The following is a 13,824-nucleotide window of genomic DNA, read 5'->3' on the forward strand; positions in this document are numbered from 1 at the left end:
TGTGTCCTCTGGCAGGAATGATGAATCCAGGTTCTTTAGAGCTGGTTTTCTAGCAGCACTTACAGACTGGAAGCATTTCTTTTAAAATGTTATAGGAAAATTACACTAAAGTTGAGCCTATTTTGACATATGAAAGAAATGAACCAGTTTGTACTGGCTGATTTCTATCCTGTGCTTCTGAAGCCTTTCCCTCCACTTTTACAGGCTGGCAGGGTCACTAATCCTACTCTTTTTCAGTTTGTCAGTCAATAATCACTTTTGTGGCACTACGTCTTCGGAAATGACAGCTGAGACAAGATCTGATGCACAGTCTTCCTTCCACAATGCCTTCCTAAATACCAGTCTGAGGTGGCTGAGAGAACCAAATACTTTATATGACACGTTTACCAAGCTTGTCATAATGGAGGTTTTGGGGAATTTTATAACACTGTTATGCTGGAAAAGTCTCTGCTTTGATGGCGTAATGAAGTCATACGAAGCAGAACAATCCCTGCCATTGGACATTAATGAGAGTGATTTTTTTTTTTTTCCTCTAAGGGATTTTAATAGTATCACAAGCAGAGACCATCTGGCTTAAAAATGAATATTCAGTAACTGTAGCAGAAGCAGAAATACTTGAGAGGGAAATGGTACCTTCCTGGCTTGCAGCTTGGACAGTACCTAATGCTAAAACTGGTGTGCTGCATGGTTGGCTAAATTGCAATTTGATGCTCGACAAATGTCTTTTTAGGCTATTATCATCTTATTAATTAGTTATTGTTTACTAGTTTGGACTATATCTCTTCAAAACGAAGATCACTTTACGTTAAAAATTCCTAAGGGATAACATATTCCACTGCACTCTGTAGAGGACTGTGATAGCCCATCGGCTTTTATTTACTGAGAAGTCAGAGGGGTAGAATCCTTTTTTTTTTTTTTAGGAATAAATGTAATTTCTCTCTTGCATGTGACAGGTGCAATTCCTGTTTATTAAAAATGTAGAGAAAACATTTGCAAAATGGAAATTTAAAGAACAAGTACAGCAGCAGACAATAACTTTCCTGAGAAAGAACCAAGCTGTGAAAGAATAAACCCATCACTTCTAAAGGGCAGGCATTTGTTTCACAAATTTTATGACTGTCACTGGATCCTTTAGCTTGGCCAATTTTATTTCTGCAGGGGTGCCTCTCACTGCAGCTTGTTGAGGGATAAAAAAAAAAAACAAAAAACAAACCAAACTGATTTGGCAGAGTTTTTTCTGAGCTATATATGAAGACCGAAAGATAATATTTTACAGTTACGAGAAACTCAAGCTGTTAATACTTTGAGTAAATTATATGTACTTATCATGACCTATTTCCAAGACTGTAGGCTTATTTGTTTAAGTACCTAAATATTTTGAGGCGGCTCTGAGGTGGATGTTGAGCTGACAGCATTGTTTGCCACACTGAGCCACCTCAAATAGAAGCAGCCCAAGAAAAGCGGGGGACAGTCTGCAATCCCTAGGAGGTATTTGACCTGAATGCAACTGGGACCAGTGCTGGCAGAAATACATTTAGAGGTAGTGGAGGCTCTGCCACAATACTTTGGAATTAAATCAAACGTGTTGACTTTCTCCTACGTGAATGTGATGTGACAAATCTGTGATGCATTTCCTCACTGGAGCTATCTGGGCTCTGTTGGCTCTCACAAGCGTCAGGTTGCAGTGGGTGAAGTGATTTCCTGCGTGCCTTTGGGAACCACTCGAGAATACTTCAGAGTGAGAAAAGTTAGTTGAGCCAATATGATCAGAGAGCTATCACCTAATTTTCACTGCATTACTGCCATAATGCAAGAAGGAAGATTCATGTATGTGCACTCGGGAATGAAATTCCAGGGGAGAAGAAATCCATAATGCCAACTATCAGTTAATATCAGACAACTGGATTTTCTTGCACTTGCTTTCTTACTTTTCTCAGGGGAAATTTACCCTAGTGCACGAGACCTACACAAGACCCATCCAGGATTGAACGCTGGAAACTAACGGCACTTGGTACAGTGCTGCTGAAATCGCCAGTCAGGCTTTCAAGGCGAGCTTGCTGTGGAGCTAAACATTGCCTTGTGATGCAGTTCTGCTGGTGCCAAACAGGGCATACCTATGTGATAAAGTGCTCCTGAACGCCCATGAGAACCTCACAAAGTTCAACAGGGACAAGTGCAAGGTCCTGCACATGGGTCAGGGCAATCCCAAGCACAAATACAGGCTGGGCGACGAGTGGGGTGAGAGCAGCCCTGCAGAGAAGGACTTGAGGGTGTTGGTGGATGAAAAGCTGGACATGAGCCAGCGATGTGCACTCACAGCCCAGAAAGCCAACCGTGTCCTGGGCTGTGTCAAGAGAAGTGTGGCCAGCAGGTCGAGGGAGGGGATTCTGCCCCTCTGCTCTGCTCTCGTGAGACCCCACCTGCAGTGCTGGGGCCAGCTCTGGGGCCCCCAACGTAACAAGGACATGGACCTGCTCGAGTGGGTACAGAGGACTCAAAGATAATTGGGGGGATGGAGCACCTCCCCTATGAGGATGGGCTGAGCAAGTTGGGGTTGTTCATCCTGGAGAAGAGAAGGCTCCATGGGAGACCTTATAGCAGCCTTTCAGTACTTAAAGGGGGCCTACAGGAAAGATGGGGAGGGACTATTTGTTTGGGAGTCTAGTGGTGGAACAAGGGGTAATGGTTTAAAACCGCAAGAGGGTGGGTTTAGATTAGATATAAGAAGGAAGTTCTTCCCCGTGAGAGTCGTGGGACGCTGGCCCAGGGTGCCCAGAGCAGCTGTGGCTGCCCCCTCCCTGGAAGGGTTCAAGGCCAGGTTGGACGGGGCTGGGAGCCCCCTGGGCTGGGGGAAGGGGACCCTGCCAGGGGCATGGGGGGCTGTAACTACATGATCTGTAAGGTCCCTTCCAGCCCAAATTATTCTATGATTCTATAAATCTGTGAATGTGAGAAACGAAGGCAAAGTCAAACCCATGTGCATAAACATATTTTAAGCAATAAGGAAAGAGTAGAAGTTGGAGCTGTAACTCAGCAGTCTAAGGGAGGACAGGAAGAGTGATAGTAAGAGAATCCCGCTCCTTTGGTTTATAGGAAAAACACATCATGTGTTATATAAAATGTGAAAATCTCAACCTCAGTAACTGAAGCATTCACTTATGCAAACCCGAAGTTATTCTGACTCAAAAAGCAATTGATGCATTTGCTTTTCAGGCTGTATGCACATCACACTTCTATGCAAGTCAGTATGTCTGTCCATCACCTGCAGCAAGGCAGAATTCTTTTAGAGTGGTATCTCATCCAAAGAATAGGAAATGATCAGGAATTATTGGCAGCATTACTACTAGAGCTGTAAGTATGAGACTCCCTCTTGTGATAAATCCAAACTCATTTTATGTGTGTTCAGTGACATCCCATTCAGTGTCTAAACATGGTCAGTATAATACAAAAATGTCTCCCTGGGCACACCAATAAAACTGCATGTGATTGAGTGCTGTAAACAATGAGAGGCTCGGTTCTCACTCTCAGACACAGAAACTTTGTCAGAATTTTATGTCTCTAGAGGAGATACTGAGCACAACCTAATATCTACATGAAACTGTTATGTTAGCAAGGTGAAGCAAGCCCAATGAGAAAACACCACCACCCAAGACTGGTATTTAAAATGGCAATCACAAGAGGCAAAACAAGTTTAATATGTACGATCTGGCAAAGCTGCACTCTGCTTCTTTAAGAATGCATTACATGTTATGAGCATTCCTATTACAGTTTTATTGCAATATTCAAGGTGTACTCAAAAGATACTATTAATTTTTTTAAATATGGGTTTATTTGCTTGCATCTTATTTTACAGCCACTCTTCCAGCCTCCAGTTTCATTTCTAAAATTAAAGCTAGTGATATTTCCATATCAAAGTTTAAAATTAATTTGCTTTGTGGGACATGCCCCTTGATCTAAAATACTTCCTTTTAATTAGGACATTTAATTTTCTCTAATGGAATCAGGTTCCATTCACTTAATTCAAAACTACTTTCTGAAAGAGTTATAAGCAGCACATTTTCTCAGCACAAGTCCTCCAAAGGCTTGTCCACATGAGGGGATTGCACCTATGCAGGTAAATTGATTTCAGATTGATCTACTTACACCACTACAAAATGTAAGTTAACCGTAATTGGGTCTGCCCCACTTCTGGATTGGTTTTACCAAACTTCTTTAAGTTTCCTAATGCAAACCAGGAATGGATAATAGAAAATCAGGAACCACTACAAGTATGTGTTAGGATGAAAAAGCTAAATGAAAATTGTCCCACCTCCCAGAGCAACAGTGTCTAGACCTTCACAGTCTGGAGTACGGCCACTTCTCACCACCATTTTTGTGTATCTTCCTTCCTCCCTTTGCCCTCTCCTCTATAATGTTTTGAGTACATGCACACCCTTTCTTTTTAAGAAGCTGTACAAGACATTTCCAAGGAACACTTTCCATATTCTCATTCTGTTGGGATGATGTTCTGCCCCCATGCACACACAAAGGCACACGGGTAGATCAGGGCAGAGATAGTCAGTGAATGGTCAGACAGTGAAAGGCATTCCCTTCCCTTACTGTGCGAGCTCGCTCCCTCCATTTAAAATAAATATTTGTTCTGAGAAAGGACCGTCTTCATCAATTTTGTACATCTCATCAGCACAGAGAAATGCAATAAATACCCCACATTATGATAAACTCCAAAACACTTTCAGCTCTGTGCTGACTATAGCTCTCACAACGCGGGGCACAGCAACAAAAAGATGTAAAAAACTGCATACCTTGAAAAATAGCCAGGCTGTCATCCATTTGGCCACTTTTACAGCCCAAAAGGCATGCTTGTAGAGATCGGTATTCACTACTCCAGGGTCTACTACATTAGCAGTCACATGGCTTCCACTTGCAGTCAGAAGATGCTGTAGTTGATAGGTAAATAACACAAGGGCAAGTTTGCTTTGGGCATAGGCTCCATGGGGTGAATACGAACATCTGTATACAGGAGAGAAAAAGAGAGGGAGATGCACAAAAAAACAATCAGAAGGAAAGCAGAATTGCACAAACATCAAATGGACTGCATTTTGCAATATCCAGCAAACAAATAAACAGGTATACATTGAGTCATCAGAAGAAACAGCTTATCACTGGCAGGTGTGCTGTTTGCTGGAGTTCTGGTGATTATTCCATCAGACACCAAGTCTGATTTATGGCTGGGAAAAAAATTAAAATAAAATTACATGGTAGCTGCCAGAATCTCTATGTCAAACTATTTAAACTAGAAATGCGGAGGCACCAATCTCCGGGATATTATCACCTAGAGGCCCTCAAACTACTCTCCTCTTCCTCATTGCCCGCTTCCCACATGTGTATACCCTACTACCACCCAGTAAATCTGTGCCTGATCATACTACTCCTGGTTATTATTATTTGTACTGCAGCAGGACCTACTAGTTTCTGACAAAGGCTCCTGTGTTGGGCACAGTACAGATGAGTAAGGTAATCATTTCACCTGCCCCAGTGACACACCGGATTACGCACAGATAAAGGGACGGATAAAAAGATGGGGTAAGGAGGGTGCTGCAAGTGTAATCACAGTTATGCCATACACAGCCTTGAAAGCAAAGGCGGCTGGTTGGGTCTATGCTAAGCAGGAGGTATGGCAAAGGCACACAAATACTGGGAGTTATGGTAAAACACTACCTGTTGAGACTCCTGTGCACCTCTCTCATCTGGATGATGAATCTGCCTTTCTTTCAAGTCAAACTTTCTAGGAATTGCTGATTAGTTGGGTTTCACTGCATGCAGGTAGCAGTATTATTTTTTTTTTTTTTTTTAATATGAAGGCTAGTTCCGGGCAAATTAGCAGGTATGTCACTTAAAATCCTCCTCCCGACTGAGGCCTCAGCATCACTTCCACAAATTCCTATGCCGTGACAATGCACTCTTGTAATCACCACAGCCTCTCATCTAACCTTTTCTGTGCTTAGCAGAACCAAAGGTAATTCCTGGCATTACAGACAGCTCATAGGCAAAGCAGGCGGGAGCCTAAAGTGACAGGCTCCTGGGGGGCAGCAAAAGAGCTCTGGTCCCCATCCCCTTTGCCTCTGCCAGAGCCCGGGGAAGCGGCACTGGTTGCTGCTGCCACTGCTGTGGATGGAGCCAGGCGCTGGGGTCCGTGGGGCAGCAGCTGCCGCTGTTGGAGGGAGATAGCGGGGCACCCACCCAGGAGCAGATCTTCCTTTCCCAGCTCTCTCCTTCCCCCTAGTTGTCGTCCTGCCTCTGTGACAGCCGCGGCTACAGCTCCATCCTCTACACCTTCACCTTTAGCGCAGCAAATGCCCGGGCTGGGATTGCTCCTACTCTGCCCAAAAGCCTGCCTTCGGTTTTCTGTGCTTGCTACTACCTGCAAGGTTTTTATTTTGAATGAATAGCAAATACGTCTCAGGGTTCTTTTTGTTATCTTGTTCTCGTTTAATACCTTGTTTATAATATCCTGTACACTTCACCATAGAAAGCCCTGGGTGCTAACAAACAGGCTGACTCTCTGAAGAGGTATAAGGCTACTGGAGCAGTTTAACTGCTCGTGTTATCTGAATGGATTCAGAAACTTGGAGACACAATGGTAAATTGTACAGCTCAGCTACAGGAAGTAAGACACAACAACACTGAATCTCCAGTGCATCTCTTTTTTTTAAAAAAAATCTTTCTCCTGATCTATCCTTGTTCAAGCAAACCTCAAACAAACAGGCTGCAAAAGCATATAAATTGAGAGAGAATAAAAAAAGGACAGCTGATCATAAACAGCCTTTGCACCAAACAATGGCCTGAGCTGTAATGTGCTGGATAACGTAGCTCCATCATCATAAAGATATCACCTGCGCCTCAGGGTATAATGGGCTATTTTAAGAATAAAGAACAATCACTGCATGAATATAAAAGTGACTCGGCATTAGTCAGGAAATTGCAGTTACATTTTCAATTCAGTAACGTCCGCGCTCTGATCTGAGACACTCAAAATGTCACCTTATGCTTCGTGCATGTTTCAACCCTTTTAACTCGAAGGACCAGATCCTCAGCCACCACGAGCTTCCCTCGCGCAGGGGTGCGGGGCAGAGCTCACGCCACCCATGGGAAGAAGCTCTCATCCGAAGAGCTGCCTCCGGCAGCCAGCTAACCCTGGCACCTTTCCATCAGTGCCACCAGTCCCTCACCAGCAGAGAACTCAAGCCGGGGCACGGGACAAGCTTCCCGAGTCGAGTTAGAGTGATCTTGTTCGGCAAGCAGGGAAACAGGGCTGGGGACTACTCTGACTTGTTCTGCCTGGGTCTAGTCTGGCCTGCAGTAACCCTCAGATGCCAGGCAGGAGGACAGTGAACGCTCCTCATCACTTCCCATTCCCACATTTTGTGCTAGTGCTGTTTTGACTTACCTTGTGGCAACGAAGCATGAACTACAAGGGGCCGGATCCTCACAAGCCTTGTACTTTGCATAGATATCTATGTCAGAGAAACACGAGTGCTGAGAAGATATAAAAAGCTATCCAATCAGCAAGGAAGCCTTTTATATCACAGTGCAGAGATGCAAATCATTTGCAAGGCAGTGGGGAATCAGACTTCAATAACATACTATAGATGTGAAGGATATAAGGTTGGATACACAGAGCAGACACATTTGGCAGAACCCCTGAAATGATTACCTGCTCTCTTCCTATTTCCTCTGTGTGTGCTTTTTGCTTTCCAGGAATCTGACATCAATGGACTACATAAGACAGAGGAATAACCTGTGACACAGAACTGACAAGAATTTTCGTTGAACGACTGCTTTGTTTGTGAGACCTCATTAGAAGTCTAAATGCCACATCGGAAAAACAAAATCAACACTGGTTACCTGTTTTCACTACATCCAGTCTTGACTTTATGCATCAGAAAAATATGAGCATATAGGCTCCTGTAGCTGTACCACAAGAGCATCTCCCATGCACACACAGGTGGAATCACAGAATGGGTTGGGTTGGAAGGGACCTTAAAGATCATCTGGTTCCCACCCCCCTGCCCCGGGCAGGGCCCCCTTCCCCCAGCCCAGGGTGCTCCCAGCCCCGTCCAACCTGGCCTTGAACCCTTCCAGGGAGGGGGCAGCCACAGCTGCTCTGGGCACCCGGGGCCAGTGTCTCACCACTGTATTATCATAAAAAATTTCTTCCTTATGTCCAATCTAAGTATATTCTCTTTCAGTTTACAGTCATAAAATGTATTCCTCTTACACATTATCTGGCTTTAAAGCCTATGCATCTAAATCTAGCTTCTCCTGATGCTCTGTGCTCTGTCTGTACATTTTCTACACTGAATGAAAGTATAATGGTATACTAAAGAAAATAATATTGACATTACACATTTCCACATTGCCTTCCTCTTCTCAAGGCTCTAAAAGCTTTCTGAAATGAAAGTGCATACAAGAGGCCAACAAAGTGGAACCCAGCTTACCAGCAAAATGTGCCGGTGCACCCGTGCCCGCGAGGTGCCTCTGACACTTGGACTCCTGAGGACGCAGGGTACTGATGCTTCACAGCAAGGCAGGCAGACTCTCAAGCTGAGAAATTCTACTTCCTAACTAGGTGGTCAGCCAGGCAAAAGACCAGTAGCTCCCAGCTCCCGGGGTTATATAAGCACTCTGGCCAGTTGGCTAGATCTAGGACGTACTGGTGTTCAACTGCCCAGGGATCCGTCCTAATAAATACTGCCCACCAAGCTCAAGGTGTGCCAGACAGCACGTGCTGTGGTACAGCAAGCCTGTGCATGGTCAACAGCTAGGAAAAATGGAGCAAGGACTCGGTGGGAAGAACTCCAGTGGGAAGGAGTGGTGTGCCTGGCATCAGTAGCTTGAAGAAGTTCCTGCTCACCCACTCATTTGAGTGGGGGTCTCTGTGGACCACTCTTCCCGCCGCAGAAAACAGTCTCCCCTGGGGGATGCTCCTCCATAGCATTTTGCCAAGTTGGTGCTGATAAAATAGGGCAATGCACAACTCACTAAATGAAAACTACAGAAGGAGTTAGGGCAGACAGAATTTAATTAGCTGCTTTGAAATCTGCCCAAGAGAACAGCAATATACAAGACCTTCTCCTTCCTTTTAAAATAATGTTTTATTGAACCTATACTGATGAATAAGGGATCAGAATAAGGCAGGCTACGTATTTTCTGTGCAATTAATTTTTTGCAGAAATTCTTATTTTTGGCTTCAGATTTTTTGCAGGTTTCAACTTGCAAACTTTGACAACTTTGAATTGTCATTACAAAAAATAGAGAGGAGAGGAGAATATAAAGGCATTGTTCTGTATTTTTGTCAAAATAGAAGTGGAGTGAGTGAGTGCCTTGTTGTTTTTTTTTTTTTTTATTTTATTTTTTTTTTCCCACCAGAAGCAGATTTTGCCACTCATCTCCATGGTGCTGTCTCTGGCAGCAGCCTCCCTTGCATGCTGGGGCAATGTATTTCTAAAAAGTAATGAGAAGCCAAGTTTCAAACCGGAGCCTGCAGTGGCTAATTAGGTGTTTAAATATGGACTCAGCTGCTATCCAAGTTTGAAAACTGGGTGCATGTTTAGCACTTCCCTTGGCAGCCAGCCTTACTCTGGTTTCTCCCCTGACTGGCTTTAGCTGGTGTGTGTGCTGTAGAGATCTCCCACTCACGTCCAGCGACACCGTGTTTAGCGAAGAGCATTAATTTAGCTCAGGGTGCCCACTGAGTAATAGGGGAAACCAAACTGCTGCTTGGTGCAGACCACTTCCCCCACACCTCCTGTGCACAGGCTCTCATGCTGCCCTTGGCTTTTTCTAGTTCATTCACGGCTGCTTTTCCACTAAGCGCACATGTGGAGGAAGCTCAGACCGACCGAGCGAAGGGTGAAGGGACAGCACCCTTTTTCCCCCTTCCCCACCACAGCTTGCTTCGACAAAAGGCTCAGAGGACCTGCGTGTGACAACACCGACCAACCCACAGCTACACTGAACCTGGCTGGTGCTAGCACTGAAGTTTTCCTGACGCGGGCCTCTTCCACACCGCACTTGTCTTGTGCGTGCCATCCTTGTCTTGTGCGTGCCATCCTTGGCTTGTGCGTGCCATCCTTGGCTTGTGCGTGCCATCCTTGTCTTGTGCGTGCCATCCTTGGCTTGTGCGTGCCATCCTTGTTTTGTGCGTGCCATCCTTGTCTTGTGCGTGCCATCCTTGGCTTGTGCGTGCCATCCTTGTCTTGTGCGTGCCATCCTTGGCTTGTGCGTGCCATCCTTGGCTTGTGCGTGCCATCCTTGTCTTGTGTGTGCCATCCTTGTCTTGTGCGTGCCATCCTTGGCTTGTGCGTGCCATCCTTGTCTTGTGTGTGCCATCCTTGTCTTGTGCGTGCCATCCTTGTCTTGTGCGTGCCATCCTTGTCTTGTGCGTGCCATCCTTGGCTTGTGTGTGCCATCCTTGTCTTGTGCGTGCCATCCTTGGCTTGTGCGTGCCATCCTTGGCTTGTGTGTGCCATCCTTGTCTTGTGCGTGCAATCCTTGTCTTGTGTGTGCCATCCTTGTCTTGTGTGTGCCATCCTTGGCTTGTGCGTGCCATCCTTGTCTTGTGCGTGCCATCCTTGGCTTGTGTGTGCCATCCTTGTCTTGTGCGTGCCATCCTTGTCTTGTGTGTGCCATCCTTGGCTTGTGCGTGCCATCCTTGGCTTGTGCGTGCCATCCTTGTCTTGTGCGTGCCATCCTTGTTTTGTGCGTGCCATCCTTCCCCCACCCATCCCCAAGCTCCCCACTTTCCAGCGTGTTAATTTGCCTGGAGGGCAGAGCGCTCCACGATCAAACTGCGGAACAACCCCGATGGCCGTGTGCCTCACTGAAAGGCACGCGATGCAAAACGTGGGTGACATGCTGGGGTTTTTAATGAAAGGCCACACAAAAATTTCAATGTATGTGCCTTAGGATGAATCAGTGAAATAAACAAAACACCGGCTTGCTGTATTAAAATGACTAAAGTTTCCTAATGATTTATGTATTAATCCTAAAAAACATCATCACTATTGCTTAGTCAAGAATATAAAAGACTATTATTAAACACTCGCGAAGCTTTCACGGTCTTAAATTTTCTTTCTCCAGGGAATGCAGCACAACATTTTGCAAGATTTTTGATAGATTTTGCAGTTCATTTTGAAGCAGCTACAGGAATATATTGCAGAATACAGGTATGTCTTTTTTGGTTTCTTTTCTAGTTTCTTTCTCCTTTCTTATGATAAACCAAAGCTTGAGTCCTAAATATAGCTTATTAAATTTAAGCAGACTTCCTGACAGTACTACGTATATCTATCCCATGAACACATTTGCTGAGTTGCATCAGTTGTGATCTTCCCTCAATAAATAAAAAATAAAAAAAAAAGGAAATACAGAGATGGAGAGAAGACAGAGTTGTAGAAATTAGAATACATGTTTTACCACTGAAAACTAGTATTTTGCCAAATGAAAGAAACAAGCATATGCATTAGTTAAATCTAAAATCTAAAGTGTTAGCATATCTACTTATTCACATGTTGTTTTGTTTTTCAGTTATGTTTTGTACAGTAGCTGTCTTGTTACCATCCACTACTATAGGCTACTGTGTAGTACATTTCATATACATGCCTGGGTATTTTGTGTGTTCAGTGGATAACTATGCTTCTTCATGTACATTCCTTTCATATACTTGATGTGTAGCCTTTTAAAAAAAATATTTATAAATATATATATATGCAATAGTCAAGGTGGCCTTATCATACCCCTGTGTATTTGAACTGGAATACACTGGCAGCTGCAATATGACTGAATAAGGACTCAAGAATTAGGGACTCCTGAAGTGCCCTCCTGGCACTGTGTTGGACATGTTGGAAGGGAAGGCTACAGGACTGATAAATGAAATTAGTGGTTCTACACAAGCTGAGAAGCAAATCCTTCATGCCCTAATTGGTCACACAGGGGTTATTTAAGCAGTCAGAGGCAGTGGGCACTTTCAGAGTTCTGACCCTCTCGTTCTGCCCACAGACACTTGAAGCCTCCCCCTCTCCCTGCAGTGAGCCCCTCAGTGCCACGTGCTGCTCACACACAGCTCTGGCCAAAACTGGGTTTTCTCTGACATCTTTCAACAGTGGTAAAGCAGCATTTTTCTTCTAAAAATTAGGGAATAAGTATAAGGGTAGAAGCTCAGAGCTGGGAGATGCTCTCCCTCCGAGGCAAAATGTTGGTGACGGTCTCAATAGCTGATTTCTCTGCAAGTCACTGACTCGTGCCTGGTGCTTATTAATCTATAACTCAGTAGGAGCCACAAGCTGGAAGCTGGGTTTGTGTTGTGGGTTTTTTTAAAGCTACGCTTCCCAGCTTTCAGCACTTCACTGTATAAATACATCACATTCAGTGAGTAGCCCCTTGTTATAGCTTGTAGAAAATGCAGAGGGAGCAAAAATTAACTTAGAGTTGGAGGACTACATTTAGTGAAGGAACGTGGAATGTCTTTATTACAAAAATATTTATGAAAGGCAAAAAAAAAGGGGGGGCTTTTCATCTTGGGCATCATTGTCATCCAGATGGAATCAATGCATCATTTTTCATTCAGCTGATTCCTCCTCCTAATGGCAGGAGATGAGATGTCAAGAGTCCTCCTGCCCTACTGATTGCCTGGCTATGTGCAGCTCCACCGCTGTGCACTCAGCACAGTTCTCAAATGTATGAAACACAGATTCAAAAGGCTGGTCTTCTCAAAGTCTCACCAGAATCAGTATCTTAAAAAAAAAAAAAAACAAAAAAAGCAGTCCAATTTTTCTGTTTGTGTTCAATTGGTGTTAATTTCAAATGTTTTTGATTATTTTAAATATTGATGGCAAGTTCAAGTTGTAATTATTGTAATTCCATTCTCGCAGGAAACATATCTCTTTATAAAGAACGATATAAATTGGCTCTTCTGAAGCATCATTTTTCTACAGTTGGTTCATATGATGCAGCGTTAAATACTTGCTAATATTTGAAGTGGTATTTGAGCATAATGGTATCCCTTCATTCAATTAAAATCTCCATCAAACAAATGAATGAGTAAATAAATAGAAGCAAGGGTTTGCTTTGCTGCAGCCAAGAAACAGATCAAGGCTCCAAGACCTACATTCTGTGTTCTCCTGATCCTTTTGAGAGATGGGGAAACATCATGGCCAAATACCTTTTCATATTATCTCTTGGATAATCTGGATCTCAGGTTACTGAAAACTGTCACACATCTTTTAAGATTATCTCTTGGACTCTAACAAGAAGAGCTCTGAGGCACTCTCCACACACTTGGGGAAAGATTCCTAACTCTCCTGCAATAGAGCTTTTAAGTTGAAGTTAGCAATGGGTCTTCTTATGGTTTCTTCCCTTTCACCAGAATGCACACAGGGCCGTAAAATGGCCTAGTAATAATTTGAACAATCCCAAATCTTATTTCTGTTTTGATAAAACCATCTTAAAACTAGTGTAGACTTTTGCAGACCAGCTGCAGATTCTGGGCTTTTCATTCTGGCACTGAAAGGGAACTCTAGGGTCTGGGCATGCACAAGCAAGTGCTGCCATTTCATATCCAGCACAGTGCACAAAAGGTGGTTAGCGGATTTCCAGGAGACTACATGAAATGTATTGGTGCGTATGTGAAGATAATGTAAGATTTCATTTTGCGATGAACTGAAGCTACTGAGGTTGGAGTTGGAGCCTTGGAGTTGAGGAGGCACCGAATGTGTTCTGCAAGTGCAAACATTCACCACACTGAAAGACTGGCTTGTTTTACCGGGG

General features: G+C 44.0%; 1 protein-coding gene across 2 annotated transcripts in view; it reads right to left on the bottom strand.

The window, feature by feature from the left end:
- Positions 1-13,824, bottom strand: part of DHRSX (dehydrogenase/reductase X-linked) — a 177,276-nt gene that overhangs the window by 27,551 nt on the left and 135,901 nt on the right. For both annotated transcript variants that reach the window (XM_042789004.1, XM_033000172.1), the window contains exon 6: positions 4,803-5,010. In XM_042789004.1, coding sequence (XP_042644938.1) covers positions 4,803-5,010 — 208 coding nt within the window. The remainder of the gene's footprint in view (positions 1-4,802; positions 5,011-13,824) is intronic.

Source organism: Tyto alba, unplaced genomic scaffold, assembly GCF_018691265.1.
Source record: "Tyto alba isolate M040663 unplaced genomic scaffold, T.alba_DEE_v4.0 Super-Scaffold_14, whole genome shotgun sequence".
Lineage (NCBI taxonomy): Eukaryota > Metazoa > Chordata > Aves > Strigiformes > Tytonidae > Tyto > Tyto alba.